Below are 16,199 nucleotides of genomic sequence, written 5' to 3'. Positions count from 1 at the left end.
GTTGCATGGCCCAGAGAAAGTTAGCGAGATGAGGAAGGCGGCACTCACCACAGGCAGGACAGTCCCCAGTGGCAACAGCAGAGCAGTTCAAGGATGAACCACTAGAATGGTCAGGCAGGCAGGGTTTGGCAACAGCACAGCAGTCCAAGGATAAACCACTAGAATGGTCAGGCAGGCAGGGTTTAGCAACAGCAAAGCAGTCCAGCAGATTGAGGGTTAAGGCAGGTAGAGTAGTCAGACAGGCAGTATTCAGCAACATTAATCAATCAGCAGTTTAAGGGTTAAGGCAGGAGAGTAGTCAGGCAGGCAGGTTCAGTAACGGTATTTAGGCACTTAGAAAGAACGATCTGTCACACCCAGTGGCAGATCATTTGGGGAAGTTTAAATAGGTGCAGGCTTAGCACCACTGAGGTCTGACCGGCATCAGGAGTGTGCGGTGATTATGTCATCGCCGCACACGTCTGAGCTGACACTGCCCCTGGCAACGAGCAGGGAAGGGAACTCTGCGCCCCTAGCAACGGCTAGAGTGGCACGGCGTGACAATAACTTGTTCGCCTGCTCTGAGGCTCCGGACATCAATCCGCCCGATCCTATACGATCAGGCTGATTGACACCCCCTGCAAGTGGCCAATTGGCTGCAAATCTGCAGGGCAGGGCATTGCACAAGCAGTTCACAAGAACTGCTTGTGCAAAGATAAATACCAACAGCGTATGCTGTCGGCATTTATCGATGTGCGGCGGACATGATATGCTACATTGTATCATGTCTGCTCTCACTTCCTTAAATTGGCCCCATAGTATGAAAAATATATTTGACAATGCAGAAGTGTTAGAATATTTTACGAGAAGTAGCTAAGATACATTTGCAGATCATTGTGGCCTTATATATGATGGAATTTTTGCTAATTTTAAAGAGAATGACCATAGGCCATGACCAAAATGATTACACCTTGATTTGGGATGAATAGTCAAATGCTTGTGTCTTAAGAATGTATATCCCATTGTCTTTATATTATATTGAAATTTCAGTTGTCCTATTGGCCTAGATTTCAATCCACCCAAATGACCATCTGATACCTTTTAGATACTGATTCTGATACTTTTATAATTGTTGACCCATTCCAAAGCATCAGGCACAGGTAAATACACATTGCATGTGGAAAATTTGACACTTCAATTCCATTAGTCAGAAAACTATTTTGCATCTATTTCTCAGAAGACTTTTTAGATGATTATTTAATTATAAATCCCCATTGGACTTGTTGAAAATTCACTTTTCCTGTTTTTAGTGACATTTCTGCTGGGGGGGGGGGGGGTTTCTAATATAAGCTTATGCTTAAATTATATATTAATAAACCAGACTGATTTTGTTTAATTAAAATATAGTTCACATTACACATTTAAACTGTAAAACTTGTGCAGACATTATACGCAATTATTTAAATATTCATTCATTGGTGGAATGCAGTATTTAAAGGTTTAAACATGTTAAATATAAAATTAATAATAATATATTTATTATTATTAATATAATTATTATCAGGTATTTTGTAGAGCGTCAACAGATTCTGCAGCGCTATAAACATAGGCGGTATACAAGATAACATTTATAGGGATCAAATGGGTAGAGGAGTTGCACTGTTGTAGTCGGCTTTTATGAAGGTGATCTACAAACAGCTGGGCTCATAGGCTTACATTCTAAGGGGTTCAAGGGGAAAGCAATGGAGTTAGGAAAGGTTAGTGTAGGTTGTATGCATCCTTGAATAATAGAGTCTTTAGGGAGCACTTGAAGCTGTTAAAACTAGTGGAGAGTCTTGTGGAGCGAGGCAGGGAGTTCCACAAGATGTGAGCCAGTCTGGAGAAGTCCTGTAAATGGGAATGTGAGGAAGTAACAAGAGAGGATAAGAGTAGGAGATCGTGAGCAGAGTGAAGGGGATGGGAGGGAGAGTATCAAGGGGACAGGAGGGAGAGTATCTGGAGACAAGGGCCTCTATTTATCAACCTGTCAACTTACCTGCATTCGACTGCACCAATACGCTCTCCTAAGATCGCCTAACATCGCTGCCGCGGACCTGAATACGTTCTCCAAAATTATCAAAAAAGCTGTCAAAAAGCTGCGCACCAAGTACGGGCTGCTCTTCGGCTTTTTTACAGCTTTCTTGGTACCCTGTCACTAAACACCCACACTATACTATACTGTTTTACCCCCTAAACCGCCGCTCCCGGACCCCGTCGCAACAACAGTGTTTAACCCCTAAACCAAATATATTAGAATGGCTTTGAGTTTGAAAAACCTGCATCCCATTAGAGCATTTCACAGGAGAATGTTAATAGGTTTAAATTTACAAATACAGAGATGGCGTAAGATCTGTTTATTCCAAGAAAATAGTTTGTGACAAGATGTCACAATTTAAGGCTGGAGGAATGGAGATTTCATCTCCAGCAAAGTAAATATTTTTTTACTGTAAGAGCAATTCAATTGTGGAACTCATTACCTGAGGAGGTAGTAATTGCCAAAAACTTAGATAAATTTAAAAATGGTTTAGACACATTTCTGGCTAGAAACGGAATTCAGGGACATAATTGCTTTCCACCTTTTTAATATGATTAATTTAATATCAACTGGAGCTTTTATTGTAGATTAATTCAGATTTGCAAAGGTTGAACTCAATGTACTTCTGTCTTTTTTCAACCTCATCTACTATGTTACATCCATGTTTCTACATCATATATCCTACTACATAAACTTCTGCAATGATTAATATCTGTTTCTCATCCTTACAGCAAGGACTGGGATCGTACTGCTTCATCCTTTTTGCATGCATCTGCCTAGCTACATTTATTTTCATTTATATTGTTGTTCCGGAAACCAAAGGCAAAACTTTCCTTGAAGTTAGCCAACTGATGGCCAAAAGAAATGGAATAGAGGAGAGACCAGAATTTCAGGACCTAAACACAACTTTACATGAAACACCCTTAGAAAAAAATGATTGCATCAATTTAAAACAACTATAACTGTAATTGCATCCATGATGCAGAAACAAATATAACCTTTCTAAGCCTTTGATATATGCTAAAAAAATGATTATTCTTTAAGTTAACATAATTAATATATCAGAAATGTGTTCTGCTTCAAATTGTTTATTTAGCTGTTAAATTTCTTTTTTTATCAGATTAAAAGGGACATGAAACACAAAAATGTTCTTTTTAATAAAAGGAAACCTGAACTGCATTGTCTGTTTTTGAATTGTTTAGGGAGCAAGCCATTTTGTACTTTTTATTAAAGAATGAATAGGCTGCTTAACTAGAAGGAATTTTTGAAGTCCCTCAAATGGAAGTTTATTTAATAAATTAACTACCTGTAATGCTCGTGTGATACTCTATCAGACCGAACTCGGCCAGTAGTCTTGTTATCCCGGGGTCAAGCCGGAATAATAGGGAATATCCAAGAGCAGAGAAAAATAGTAAAATGGGGAGGGCGGCACTCACCACAGGCAGTACAGTCCCCAGCGGTAATGGCAGAGCAGTCCAAGGCAAATCACTAGAATGGTCAGACAGGCAGAATTTCGCAACAGTAAAGCAGTCCAAGGGCAAACCACTAGAATGGTCAGGCAGCAGGGTTTGACAATGGTAAAGCAGTCCAAGGGCACACCACTAGAAAGGTCAGACAGGCAGGGTTCAGCAACAAAGAGGCAATCCAGAACAACAGGGGTTAAACAGGCAGAATAGTCAGACAGGCAGGGTTCAACAGCAGTATATAAATCCAGCAATTTAGGGGTTAAACAGGCAGAGTAGTCAGACAGGCAGGGTTCAGCAGCAGTATATAAATCCAGCAATTTAGGGGTTAAACAGGCAGAATAGTCAGACAGGCAGAGTTCAGCAGCAGTATATCAATCCAGCAATTTAGGGGTTAAACAGGTAGAGTAGTGAGACAGGTAGAGTTCAGCAGTAGTATATAAATCCAGAAATTCAGGGGTATAACAGGCAGAGTAGTCAGACAGGCAGGGTTCAAGCACATAAAAGCAATACAATAGTAACGATCTATCACACCCAGGAGCACACCGAGTAACACTTATACTTGGGCAGTGATCATTATAGAGCGACATACATAGGCGCAGGATTCACGCCAGAGGAATCCGGACTAGCATCTGAGAGAGAGGAGAGTGCGGTGATGACATCAGTACCACATGCATATAGACCCAACACAGCCCCTGGCAACGAGCAGGGAAGGAGACGCCGCGCCCCTAGCAACAGCTAGAGTGGTGCGGCATGACACTACCCTTTCTGTGAAAAAGTATTTTCACATATTACTCCTGAACCTACTGCCCTTTGAATTGGAATTACGACCCTTGGTCCTGGTGTTGCATTTTTTTGTGAAACATACTTTCAGTCTCTGTTTTAGGGCTAGATTTTGAGTGGATCTAGCCCTTGCACACCCACTAACGGGCAAATTTGCCCCTTTGCGGGAGCCCGATAATTAACCAGCCATAAATATGTAGCTTTTTTTAACTAAAACATCTGCACTAGGCAGTTTTTGGGGTCTAAAATTGGTGGGAGTGGGGTTTTAGAGAAAAAGCGGCACTGAAAAGTGCTTTTACATTGCAGTCTATGGGAACTGTGTATTCGGACAGCTCTATGTGCACTTGTCCTTCCCTTCCTCTGCTCCTTGTGCACCTGTCCCTCCTTCCTCCGCTCCTTGTGCACCTGTCCCTCCTTCCTCCGCTCCTTGTGCACCTGTCACTCCTTCCTCTGCTCTATGTGCACCTGTCCCTCCTTCCTCTGCTCCTTATTCACCTGTCCCTCCTTCCTCCACTCCTTGTGTACAAATCCCTCCTTCCTCTGCTCTATGTGTACCTGTCTCTCCTTCCTCCCCTCTTGCAAATGTCCCTCTTTCCTCTGCTCCTTGTGCACAAGTCCCTCCTTCCCCCACTCTATGTGCACCTTTCTCTCCTTCCTCCCCTCTTGCACATGTCCCTGTGCACCTGTCCCTCCTTCCTCCCCTCATGCACATGCCCCTCTTTCCTCTGCTCCTTGTGCACCTGTCCCTTCTTCCTCCCCTCATGCACATGTCCCTCTTTCCTTTGCGCCTTGTGCACCTGTGCCTTCTTCCTCCACTTGTACACATGTCCCTCCTCCCTCTTCTTATTCACCTGTCCCTCCTTCCTCCGCTCCTTGTGCACCTGTCCCTCCTTCCTCCGCTCCTTGTGCACCTGTCACTCCTTCCTCTGCTCTATGTGCACCTGTCCCTCCTTCCTCTGCTCCTTATTCACCTGTCCCTCCTTCCTCCACTCCTTGTGTACAAATCCCTCCTTCCTCTGCTCTATGTGTACCTGTCTCTCCTTCCTCCCCTCTTGCAAATGTCCCTCTTTCCTCTGCTCCTTGTGCACAAGTCCCTCCTTCCCCCACTCTATGTGCACCTTTCTCTCCTTCCTCCCCTCTTGCACATGTCCCTGTGCACCTGTCCCTCCTTCCTCCCCTCATGCACATGCCCCTCTTTCCTCTGCTCCTTGTGCACCTGTCCCTTCTTCCTCCCCTCATGCACATGTCCCTCTTTCCTTTGCGCCTTGTGCACCTGTGCCTTCTTCCTCCACTTGTACACATGTCCCTCCTCCCTCTTCTTATTCACCTTTCCCTCCTCCCTCTTCTTATTCACCTGTTCCTCCTCCCTCTTCTTATTCACCTGTCCCTCCTTCCTCTCCTCTGTGTGCACATGTGCCCCCTTCCTCACCTTGTGCACATGTCCCTTCTCTCTCTTCTTGTTCACCTGTACCTCCTTTCTCCACTCCTTTTGCACCTGTCCTTCCTTCCACCACTCTATATTCACCTGTCCCCCCTTCTTACCCTTGTGCAGATGTCCCTTCTCCCTCTTCTTATTCACCTGTCTCTCCTTCCTCCACTCCTTGTGCACCTGTTCCTTATTCCTCCACTTGTGCACATTTCCCTCCTCTCTGCCCTTGTTCACCTTTCAGTCCTTCCCATCCAGTTATACCCACTTTACCCCCCACCAAACCGCTATCTTTACCCTCTTATTTCCCTCTATATACCTGACCAACTACACCCCCAATTCACTTATTACCCTTAACCATATTCCCAACCTCCTTTCCCATCCTCATTTGGTCCTAATTCTTAACTACCTATCCAGGAGAAATGCCAATTCTCCCATGAGTGTGTAGAAATATAAAATATGTTTTATTAACTGTGTAATTATTTCATAACATTTTTTTTGCAATTAGAAATGGATAACAGTATGAGTAATATTACAATTTTTACGTAGAATGGAAAAGTCCATGCTGGGTTCTCACATATGATTGTACTGGCTAGGTTGTATGAAAACAACCAATAGATGCTGCTGGTCATTCAGCAGTGATTTATATATCCTGGATGAGGAAGACACATGTAGAGGAGACAGGGCCATAGAGACCATGTAACTCTTGACAGTCTATTATATGTTTTTTTATATTTCATTTTTGTTTAAAAAAAGTTATATTATTTAAAATAAAAAATGCATTTAAAAAGAAATTCAATACATTATTACTACCTAGATGTCAGAACTGTTTAACACTTTGCTACATTGCTCTGATGACTTTGTTGAACTACATCATTGTTACCTGGGTGTTAGAACTTTGTAACACCCCATCATTGCTATCTGAGTGTCAGGACATTCTTGCACTATTTCAGTAGTTAAAGGGAAACCCCAAAATTTTCTTTCATGATTTGGATAGAACATACAATTTTAAACAACTTTCCAATTTACTTCTATTATCAAATTTTCTTCATTATCTTGTTATCCTTTGCTGAAAGTACAGCTTTGCACTACTGGCAACAAGCTGATTGCATTCATCTAGTTAAACAATCACGAGACAAATGTGTGCAGGCACCAATCAGCAACTGGCTCCCAATAATGTAGGATATGTTCGTATTATTTGTCCACAAGGGATACCAAGAGAGTGATACACATTTGAAAATAGAAGGGAATTTAAAAGCGTCTTAAAATTGCATGCTCTATCTGAATCCTGCAAGTTTATTTTTGACTTTCCTATCCATAGCACTTGCACAAAATTGAGTTTGACAAAGTGTGTGAGTAAAATCAAAGCATAATACAATACAAATGTTAAAAACATGCTCATGGAGGATAAAAATGAATTATATTTATGATAAAAAGCAGAGGATCACAAGATCCAGTGTTTACTTGCAGAAGTAGAAGGGGGGAAAAAAGAATATCTTCCAGGAATGCAATTTGAGCGCAATACTAAAGAATAAATAAAACTTTGAAATTGTTGAAAATGTTTAGATTGCTGAATTGTGCTTTTATAAATATATAATCATATGATAAACGTGAAGAAAAAGAAGACATCCAATCGTGGTCCCAGTTAAGAAGTTAGTATTTTATTAGAACATCTTTAAAAGCAACGGCATGCAAGCCATAAAAGTGCAAAGTTAGACAAAGGCATCCAGTCTAACACGTTTCAGCTCCTTGAAGCCATACTCATAGACTGTTGGGGTGCTTTGTAATTACGTGCAATATATACAGTTACAACTTAATTAGTTAATTAATGTCTAAAATGCACCTATGATTGTTAGATTAACTCTTAAGGTAATAATTACAACTCTCTATTGCTAAAAGCTTTTAGCCTTCAATTTGCTTTAAAGATATATTATATTCTCATTCCATGTGGCTACTGCCCAACCTAAGGACTTATTATAATAAATGAATGTGTCAAAATATGGTTTGTCAAACTTTATGCTTAATATGTATGTCTTTTATTGTCCCCCTAAACCTACTATTGGCTATACTAAGTATCAATGCTATGTATCAACTATCAAATATGTATGGGATCATCACACCCAAACTTTATTAGATATACACATGTGTCTCTAAATATTGTCCTGTAACATAGATCACAAGATCCAGTGTTTACTTGCCGAAGTAGAAGGGGGGAAAAAAGGAAATCTTCCAGGAATGCAATTTGAGCGCAATAATAAAGAATCAATAAAACTTTGAAATTGTTGAAAATGTTTAGATTGCTGAATTGTGTCTTTATAATTTATAAGTATATAATCAAAATACCTGAAGATACTTCTCAACGATATTGGCAGCAATCCAAGGGAAACCGTGAATCAAGAAAGAGTCTCTGATTCACTGTTTACCCTTACCTCTTTGGGATTCCACTATGTTGCCACTACACATGCGCAAATTTAACATGAATGCGCATGGAGACAAAAAAGAGGATCCGATAATGATATATTGCGCAACATACCACATGCGCACTAGCACACTGTATTAGCTTAAGCGAGCCAGTTGGACAGGAATATAATTGGTTCAACAACAAAAAAAAATCATAGCAGTAAAAGATCGGCTGCAATTTCTGACAGGCAGCGATGTTATACATAGTAACATAGTAAATGAGGTTGAAAAAAGACTGAAGTCCATCAAGTTGAACCTATACAAATCTAAAATACTTACAAACTCCAGTTAAGCTTAAACAATCCCACTAAAAGGTGACCCATTTAATACTAGCAATCATATCTATTAATTTTGTTTATAGACAGAAATGTATCCAAACAATTTTTAAATGTATCTAGGGTATTGGCATTCACTACCTCCTTTGGTAATGAGTTCCACAATGTTTTTGCTCTTACAGTGAAAAAACGTTTCCGTTGCAGGAGATTACATTTTCTTTCCTCCAACCTTAAATTGTGACCTCTTGTCACAAACAATTTTCTTGGAATAAACAGAGCTTCTGCCATCTCTGTATATGGGCCTTGAATATATGTATATAAAGTAATCATGTCACCTCTCAAGCACCTCTTTTCTAAATAAAACAGACCCAGTTTGGCTAGCCTCTCCTCATAGCTTAAATTCTCCATTCCCCTTATTAGCTTTGTGGCCCTTCTCTGAACTTTTTCTAGTTCTGCAATATCTTTTTTTGCAATTGGTCCCAAGAACTGCACTCCATACTCAAGGTGAGGTCTTACCAGGGCTTTATATAGTGACAGCTTTATGCTTTCCTCCCTTGAATCAATGCATCTTTTAATACATGCTAGTATCTTATTAGCCTTTGAAGCCACTGCCCTGCATTGTGCACCCATCTTTGGGTGTTGAAGGTGTATTAATGGCGACTTGCAGGAAAGGTACAATTCATTGAAAAGCACTATATTCTATTTTTCAATACTCAATTTAACATTTGTGAAGAAGTTAAACAAATGACCCATCTGTGAGAATGTTTGAATCTACAAAAATTTTCAAAGGAAATAGTCTTATGCACATAGGTGCTAAATTGACACCTGCTATGTATTGAATCCACGAGTTCTAGACGGCATGTCTAGATGAAAGATTTCTAAACAGAGACAAATGTGGCATTGCAACTGAAATTCATTATAAAATACAACCTTTATCATTTTAAATACTATATTAAATGTCTATATAGGGATCTGGGGAAATGCAATTCAGATTGTAATAAATTAAATGAATAACTGCATTAGTATATATAAAATGCTTAAGTTATTTCAATGTGCAATACTCAGAGACATGGCCAAGGTAAGAAAGGCTGAAAGACGACCACCACTGAACAAGACACACAAGCTGAAACGTCAAGACTGGGCCAAGAAATATCTCAAGACTGATTTTTCTAAGGTTTTATGGACTGATGAAATGAGAGTGAGTCTTGATGGGCCAGATGGATGGGCCCGTGGCTGGATTGGTAAAGGGCAGAGAGCTCCAGTCCGACTCAGACGCCAGCAAGGTGGAGGTGGAGTACTGGTTAGGGCTGGTATCATCAAAGATGAGCTTTTGGGGCCTTTTCGGGTTGAGGATGGAGTCAAGCTCAACTCCCAGTCCTACTGCCAGTTTCTGGAAGACACCTTCTTCAAGCAGTGGTACAGGAAGAAGTCTGCATCCTTCAAGAAAAACATGATTTTCATGCAGGACAATGCTCCATCACACGCGTCCAAGTACTCCACAGCATGGCTGGCAAGAAAGGGTATAAAAGAAGAAAATCTAATGACATGGCCTCCTTGTTCACCTGATCTGAACCCCATTGAGAACCTGTGGTCCATCATCAAATGTGAGATTTACAAGGAGGGAAAACAGTACACCTCTCTGAACAGTGTCTGGGAGGCTGTGGTTGCTGCTGCACGCAATGTTGATGGTGAACAGATCAAAACACTGACAGAATCCATGGATGGCAGGCTTTTGAGTGTCCTTGCAAAGAAAGGTGGCTATATTGGTCACAAATTTGTTTTCGTTTTGTTTTTGAATGTCAGAAATGTATATTTGTGAATGTTGAGATGTTATATTGGTTTCACTGGTAAAAATAAATAATTGAAATGGGTATATATTTGTTTTTTGTTAAGTTGCCTAATAATTATGCCTGCACACACAGATATCCCCCCTAAAATAGCTATAACTAAAAACAAACTAAAAACTACTTCCAAAACTATTCAGCTTTGATATTAATGAGTTTTTTGGGTTCATTGAGAACATGGTTGTTGTTCAATAATAAAATTAATCCTCAAAAATACAACTTGCCTAATAATTCTGCACTCCCTGTACAGAAAAGCTGAATGCAAGAATGAACACAGTCTGTTGTCTGCTGATACCGTGTGATTGAACTTGCTGCAATACTTGGGAACACAATCACATATCAAAAGCTGAGACTAGCTTCTGGATCTATGCAATAACTTATTTTCTTCATATAAGGTGATCTGAAAATATCTGGAAAAGATTGAACTACAAATTGACTCAAACTGGTGATGTATGATTGTTCTATTTTTTTATATTTATTTCAAAAGTATTTGGTAACCATAACAAATTGTAGTTCAGCAGATTTAAAAGGGTACTTTATATTTTAGACTCATATTCACAGTCCTGTGTAGTTTATAACTAGTCTTGTGTTTGCCAAATAATTTATAGTTGCAGCCACAAAAATATATTATTGTATTTGTCTTAATTGTAGATAATTAAGAATTTAACTCAGCCTAGATAAATTGGCATTTAAACCAACTGTTTACTGTAAGAATATATATAACTCCTGGTGTTTTAATTAGAGTTAAATATAATATTTTGTGAGCTAAGTTGCCTAAATATATTTGTCTGGAAGTTAAGCAAACCATACCTTGGTATCTCATTGTGGTATTTTAATGAAATTCAATTGCGAATAAGGTTAATAAATAAGGTAACTTTTGTGATCTTTGCATAGCATATTATAACAGTTTAATTGTGTATAGTGTGATTCAGATCTGGGTTTTTACAAATATATTTCAATGTGTCTATAAATTTTAACTAATACAAAGAACTTATCAATTTATTTTAATTTTATGGTTTTGTATATGCATTTTATTGGGGTTTTATTTTAAAGAATAATTTTTAAATATATTGTGTTATAACCCGGCCATATACTAACATATTATATGGAGGCTCTGCTGAGATATTATTAATATCTATCACATTGATATGATATATTTGTAAAAAATAGAAATTATTAAAAAAAAAATTGTAAAAAAATAATCTAAAAAAATAATAATTATTACCGTATTGTCCCGAGTATAGGCCGCACCTGATTATAAGCCGCACCCTTAAACTTTGGTGCCATTTTAAAGAAATTACATTTTTAACTTAAAGAAAACATACACATTAGTAGAACAGTAAAACAGTATTTTATTTAATGAATAGGAACACATGTACCAGTATTTTTAACACTTTTGGTATGCTATATACCATACTCACAGAAATATTGAAACTGTATTGAAAACTGTAAATAATGGAAAGGGAAAAGGACTAGACAATGAGACTAATGAGAACAGTCCTCACCCTCTCCCCTGCAAAACAATCAACAACATTAGCTAATGTTCTTAAGTCATCCCTTTGAGAAATTTTAGTCACTTTCACTGCCTGTCTCTCCACCAATACCGGTATTTTTGCTCAAGTTTTCATCACTACTTCCAATGCTTTCTACATCGCTATCACTATTTTCTTCATCATTCTCCTGATCAACTTCTTTCTGATCTTCCCACAATACATAATCTTCACTACCATCCAATGCATTTGACAGGCAACATTTTTTGAATCCTTTTATGATTGATTCTGAAGATATCATTGCCCATGCAGAAATAATCCACTGACAAAGCAAAGCCACTGATGGTTTCTTAATTTTGCCGCTTGGTGTGAAGGCATGATCTCCAGCCACAAGCCATTCAGAATACTGCTGCCGTAGATTATCTTTAAATGGCTTGTTGACTACAACATCAAGCACTTGGAGTTGGGATGTCATACCCCCTGGTATTACAACCAGATCGGATTTCAAGGATGCAATCTTACTTTTTACATCAGGTGTTAAATGTCCTTTAAAGGCATCCAATACCAGCATTGCTTTTTTCGCAAGAAGAGCACCAGGCCTACTCTTCCAAACAACTGATAGCCAATCATTCATCAGCTCCTTGCTCATCCATCCCTTTTCATGACATCTGACAATTAAGCCTCTTGGAAGACTTTCTTTCGACATAGTTTTCCTTTTTAGTATTACATAAGGTGTGAGCTTATGACCATCAGCTGTAACAGATAACATTGCTGTTATACGTAGTTTTTCATTTCCTGTGGTCCTCATTAGAATGGATTTTGCTCCTTTTTGATCCACAGTTGTATTACTTGGCATATCAAAGAAAACTGGAGTTTCGTCAGCATTTCCAATTTGGCTCAATGGATAGTTGTGCTTTTTCCTGAGCTCTATGACATACCGTTGGAATGCAAGCAGCTTTTCATTGTAGTCAACAGGTAGTCTTTGTGCTAGTGTTGTCCTGCGTCTTAGAGAGAGGCCATTTCTGAGCATAAATCTACGGCACCATCCAATGCTTGCTTTAAATTCATGGCTGGGAATATTTAATCCACTGGCAATTTCTAATGCCTTCAATTGTATGATTTTTCGGGTGACAGGCATTCCATTTTTTCTTTGTTCTTGAATGAAGGGAAGCACTGCTGCATCAACTTCACAATACCTGCCTTTCTTAGGCCCTCTGAACGATTTTCTTGTAGAAGCAGAGATTTCTAGTTTCTCCTGCATCAGCTTCCATCTGCGTACATTTTTCTCATCTACGTCGTATTTTCTGGCAGCTTCCCTATTGCTTGTTTGTTCAGCGTATTTTAAGACTTTAATCTTAAAGTTTGAATCGTAACTTCGCCTTTTCCCTTGGCTGGTCGAACTCCGAATCTCCACATGATCAGCCATATTCGTACCGTATTTTATGTTCACTCCTGTACAAAAAAACAATAACCTCATCCTCAATTCTCAGGCTTTTAGCCCCCTTTTCTTTACACCCCACCTACTTACCCTCTTAGCCCTAACTCCCTCACCTAGCTCCCTCCTTACCCTCTTTGCTCTTCCCTCACTCACACACAACCCCCTTATCACCCTCTCTCCTAACCCACTTTTTCTCAATCACAAACAGCTTCTGTCTCCTTACCCTCTCAGCCTTACTCCTCACCCTCTCAGCCCCCTCTCCCTCGTGCACCCCCTGATTACTGTATTTCAGCCCCCTCTCCCTCATACACCCCCTCCCTCCTAAACAGTCTCTCCTTTCACTCTCAGCATCCTTTTCTAATCTTATTCTTTAAAACATCCCCTCTCATCCTCACCCTCTCAGCCCCCCTATTTCCCTCACACACAGACCCCCTCCTTAATCTCTTAGCCTCCCTCCCTCAATGACAGTCTCCTTACACACAGCCCCCTCTTAACCCACTCAGCCTCCTTTCCTCACACAGTGCCCACAACTCACCCTATTACAGGTAACTACGGTACCTCCCCTCAGCCCTCCTCACCCTCTCAGCCCCCTAACTCTCGAATACAGACCCCCTCTTTCCATGACAGGTAAGGTAAGTCTCCTTACCCTCCCTCCCCCCACACAAACACAGCCCCCTCAGAACCACAGGCTGCCTACAACTCACCCTATTACAGATACGGTAACTATGGTACCTCAGCCCTCCTCTCCCTCTCAGCCCCCTATCTCCCTCAGTCACAGACCCCCTCCCTCCATGACAGGTAAGGTAAGTCTCCTTACCCTCCCTCCCCCCACACACACACAGCCCCCTTAGAACCACAGGCTGCCTACAACTCACCCTATTACAGATACGGTAACTATGGTACCTCAGCCCTCCTCTCCCTCTCAGCCCCCTATCCCCCTCAGTCACAGACCCCCTCCCTCCATGACAGGTAAGGTAAGTCTCCTTACCCTCCCTCCCCCCCACACACACACAGCCCCCTCAGAACCAGAGGCTGCCCACAACTCACCCTATTACAGATACGGTAACTATGGTACCTCAGCCCTCCTCTCCCTCTCAGCCCCCTATCTCCCTCAGTCACAGACCCCCTCCCTCCATGACAGGTAAGGTAAGTCTCCTTACCCTCCCTCCCCCCCCACACACACAGCCCCCTTAGAACCACAGGCTGCCCACAACTCACCCTATTACAGATACGGTAACTATGGTACCTCAGCCCTCCTCTCCATCTCAGCCCCCTATCTCCCTCAGTCACAGACCCCCTCCCTCCATGACAGGTAAGGTAAGTCTCCTTACCCTCCCCCCCCCCCACACAGCCCCCTCAGAACCACAGGCTGCCCACAACTCACCCTATTACAGATACCATAACTACCTCATCCATCCCCACCCTCTCAGCCCCCTATCTCCCTCAGTCACAGACCCCCCCCCTCCATGACAGGTAAGGTCTCCTTAACCAACCACCCCCCACACACACAGGCTGCCAATATCCACTCTGGTAAAAAAACTTAAAGGAGAATACAGTATACTGTAAAAACAATTCTTTATTCCATGGTGCTTGAAAAAAACACAAAAGAAAGGAAGACGTTTTTTAAACCAGTCTTCCTTTTTTATCCTGTTTTTTAATGTACCATGGAATAAAGAATCATTTACCGGTACTTGACTTTATGGTATTTGATTTTATTTTTACTATTATGCAATCTACCGTAGATTTCATTACAATCTACTGACCAGAGGCTCCCTTTGATGTACCGGTATCCACTTATTCACCCGTTGCCAGCTAGCTGAGACCTTGCCTTCCAAAGGACATGCCCCCCAATGAGATCGTGATTGGACTGTGTATGACAGCTTGGACATTTATTGGATAAAACACCAATACCACGATCCTATTGGGGGGGTGTCCTTAGTTAACCCGGCAACTCCGATAACCAAAGGTAGCATAAGGGACCCACCTCGAATACCGGTACCTCACCCGCGGCATTCAGAAGCCCTCCAAGCGGTGGTGAAGACAGTGATTGATCCCTAGCCGGCGCGTGTGTGATGTCACAGTGGGGGATGGGATGGAAAGAGCCAACTGCTTCAAATTCCTAGATGTCGGTGGGTGTGCTGCTAATTACAGGTCCGTTCAGGAGGCTGTCATCCGTGCCCGGTACACATCCAGTGAAAAACAAAAGGCAACAGAGATACCGGTACTTCTTAAAGGGATAGAGCCTCCGGTCATCATAGCCACCAAATAAAGTCAAGTCCGGCAGGTAACAGGTTTATCTGGGGAAGCGGATGTGGATGCTAGCAGGCTGTTTCTATTGCTGCCGATAAGTGTATTTACCGGTAACTGCCTCCTTACTTCTTATGCATAGCGGTTTTGTGTAAGACCCCGAGTATAGGCCGCATCCCTAATTTAAAGGCTTGCAGTAGGGGAAAAAAGTGCGGCCTATACTCGGGACAATACGGTATTAGTTTTTTTGTTGTGATTAAATATTTCAAAATTAATATTTATATCTTGAAATATTATTAAAAATAAATTTTTGAAAAATTGATAAAAATATAAATTTTTCATATCTTATTGGCCAAAATTGTATTAGCGTTTTAATTTAACTAAATACTAAGCCAATATAATAATGTCTGTAACCAGAAGTGAATCATTTATTTCTATACATAGTGTTGAAATTTGTTCCCCAAAAATACCCCTCACTAAAGGCAATGTTCTTAAGATGGACATTATAGACCACATTAAAAGAGGTTTAATATTGCGGGTGAATTAAATGATTACATGGATATGCTTGAAATTAAGGCTAAAAATATTGCTATTGATGAAGAAAGGTGGAATGAAAAAAGTGAATTATTCCAAGAACTATTAAAAATTAATCAATGCAAAAATCTCAAAAAGCGAGACGAACTAATACTAAAATCTTGGCCCCTTGTAATATGCATTATT

General features: G+C 40.6%; 1 protein-coding gene across 5 annotated transcripts in view; it reads left to right on the top strand.

Moving 5' to 3' along the window:
• The window catches only part of SLC2A5 (solute carrier family 2 member 5), a 924,962-nt gene extending 914,273 nt beyond the window's left edge, over positions 1-10,689 (top strand). For 4 of the 5 annotated variants that reach the window (XM_053690433.1, XM_053690432.1, XM_053690434.1 and 1 more), the window contains one exon: positions 2,785-3,310. In XM_053690433.1, coding sequence (XP_053546408.1) covers positions 2,785-3,015 — 231 coding nt within the window. In that variant the 3' untranslated portion in view covers positions 3,016-3,310. Of the gene's footprint in view, positions 1-2,784; positions 3,311-10,554 lie in introns of those variants that run through there. The other variant, XM_053690437.1, reaches the window with a different exon arrangement.
• Positions 10,690-16,199: the final 5,510 nt, after the last annotated feature.

The sequence above is a fragment of the Bombina bombina genome, chromosome 8 (genome assembly GCF_027579735.1).
Source record: "Bombina bombina isolate aBomBom1 chromosome 8, aBomBom1.pri, whole genome shotgun sequence".
NCBI lineage: Eukaryota > Metazoa > Chordata > Amphibia > Anura > Bombinatoridae > Bombina > Bombina bombina.
The sequence above is the reverse complement of the archived record's forward strand: the minus strand, read 5'-3'. Positions and strand labels throughout refer to the sequence as shown.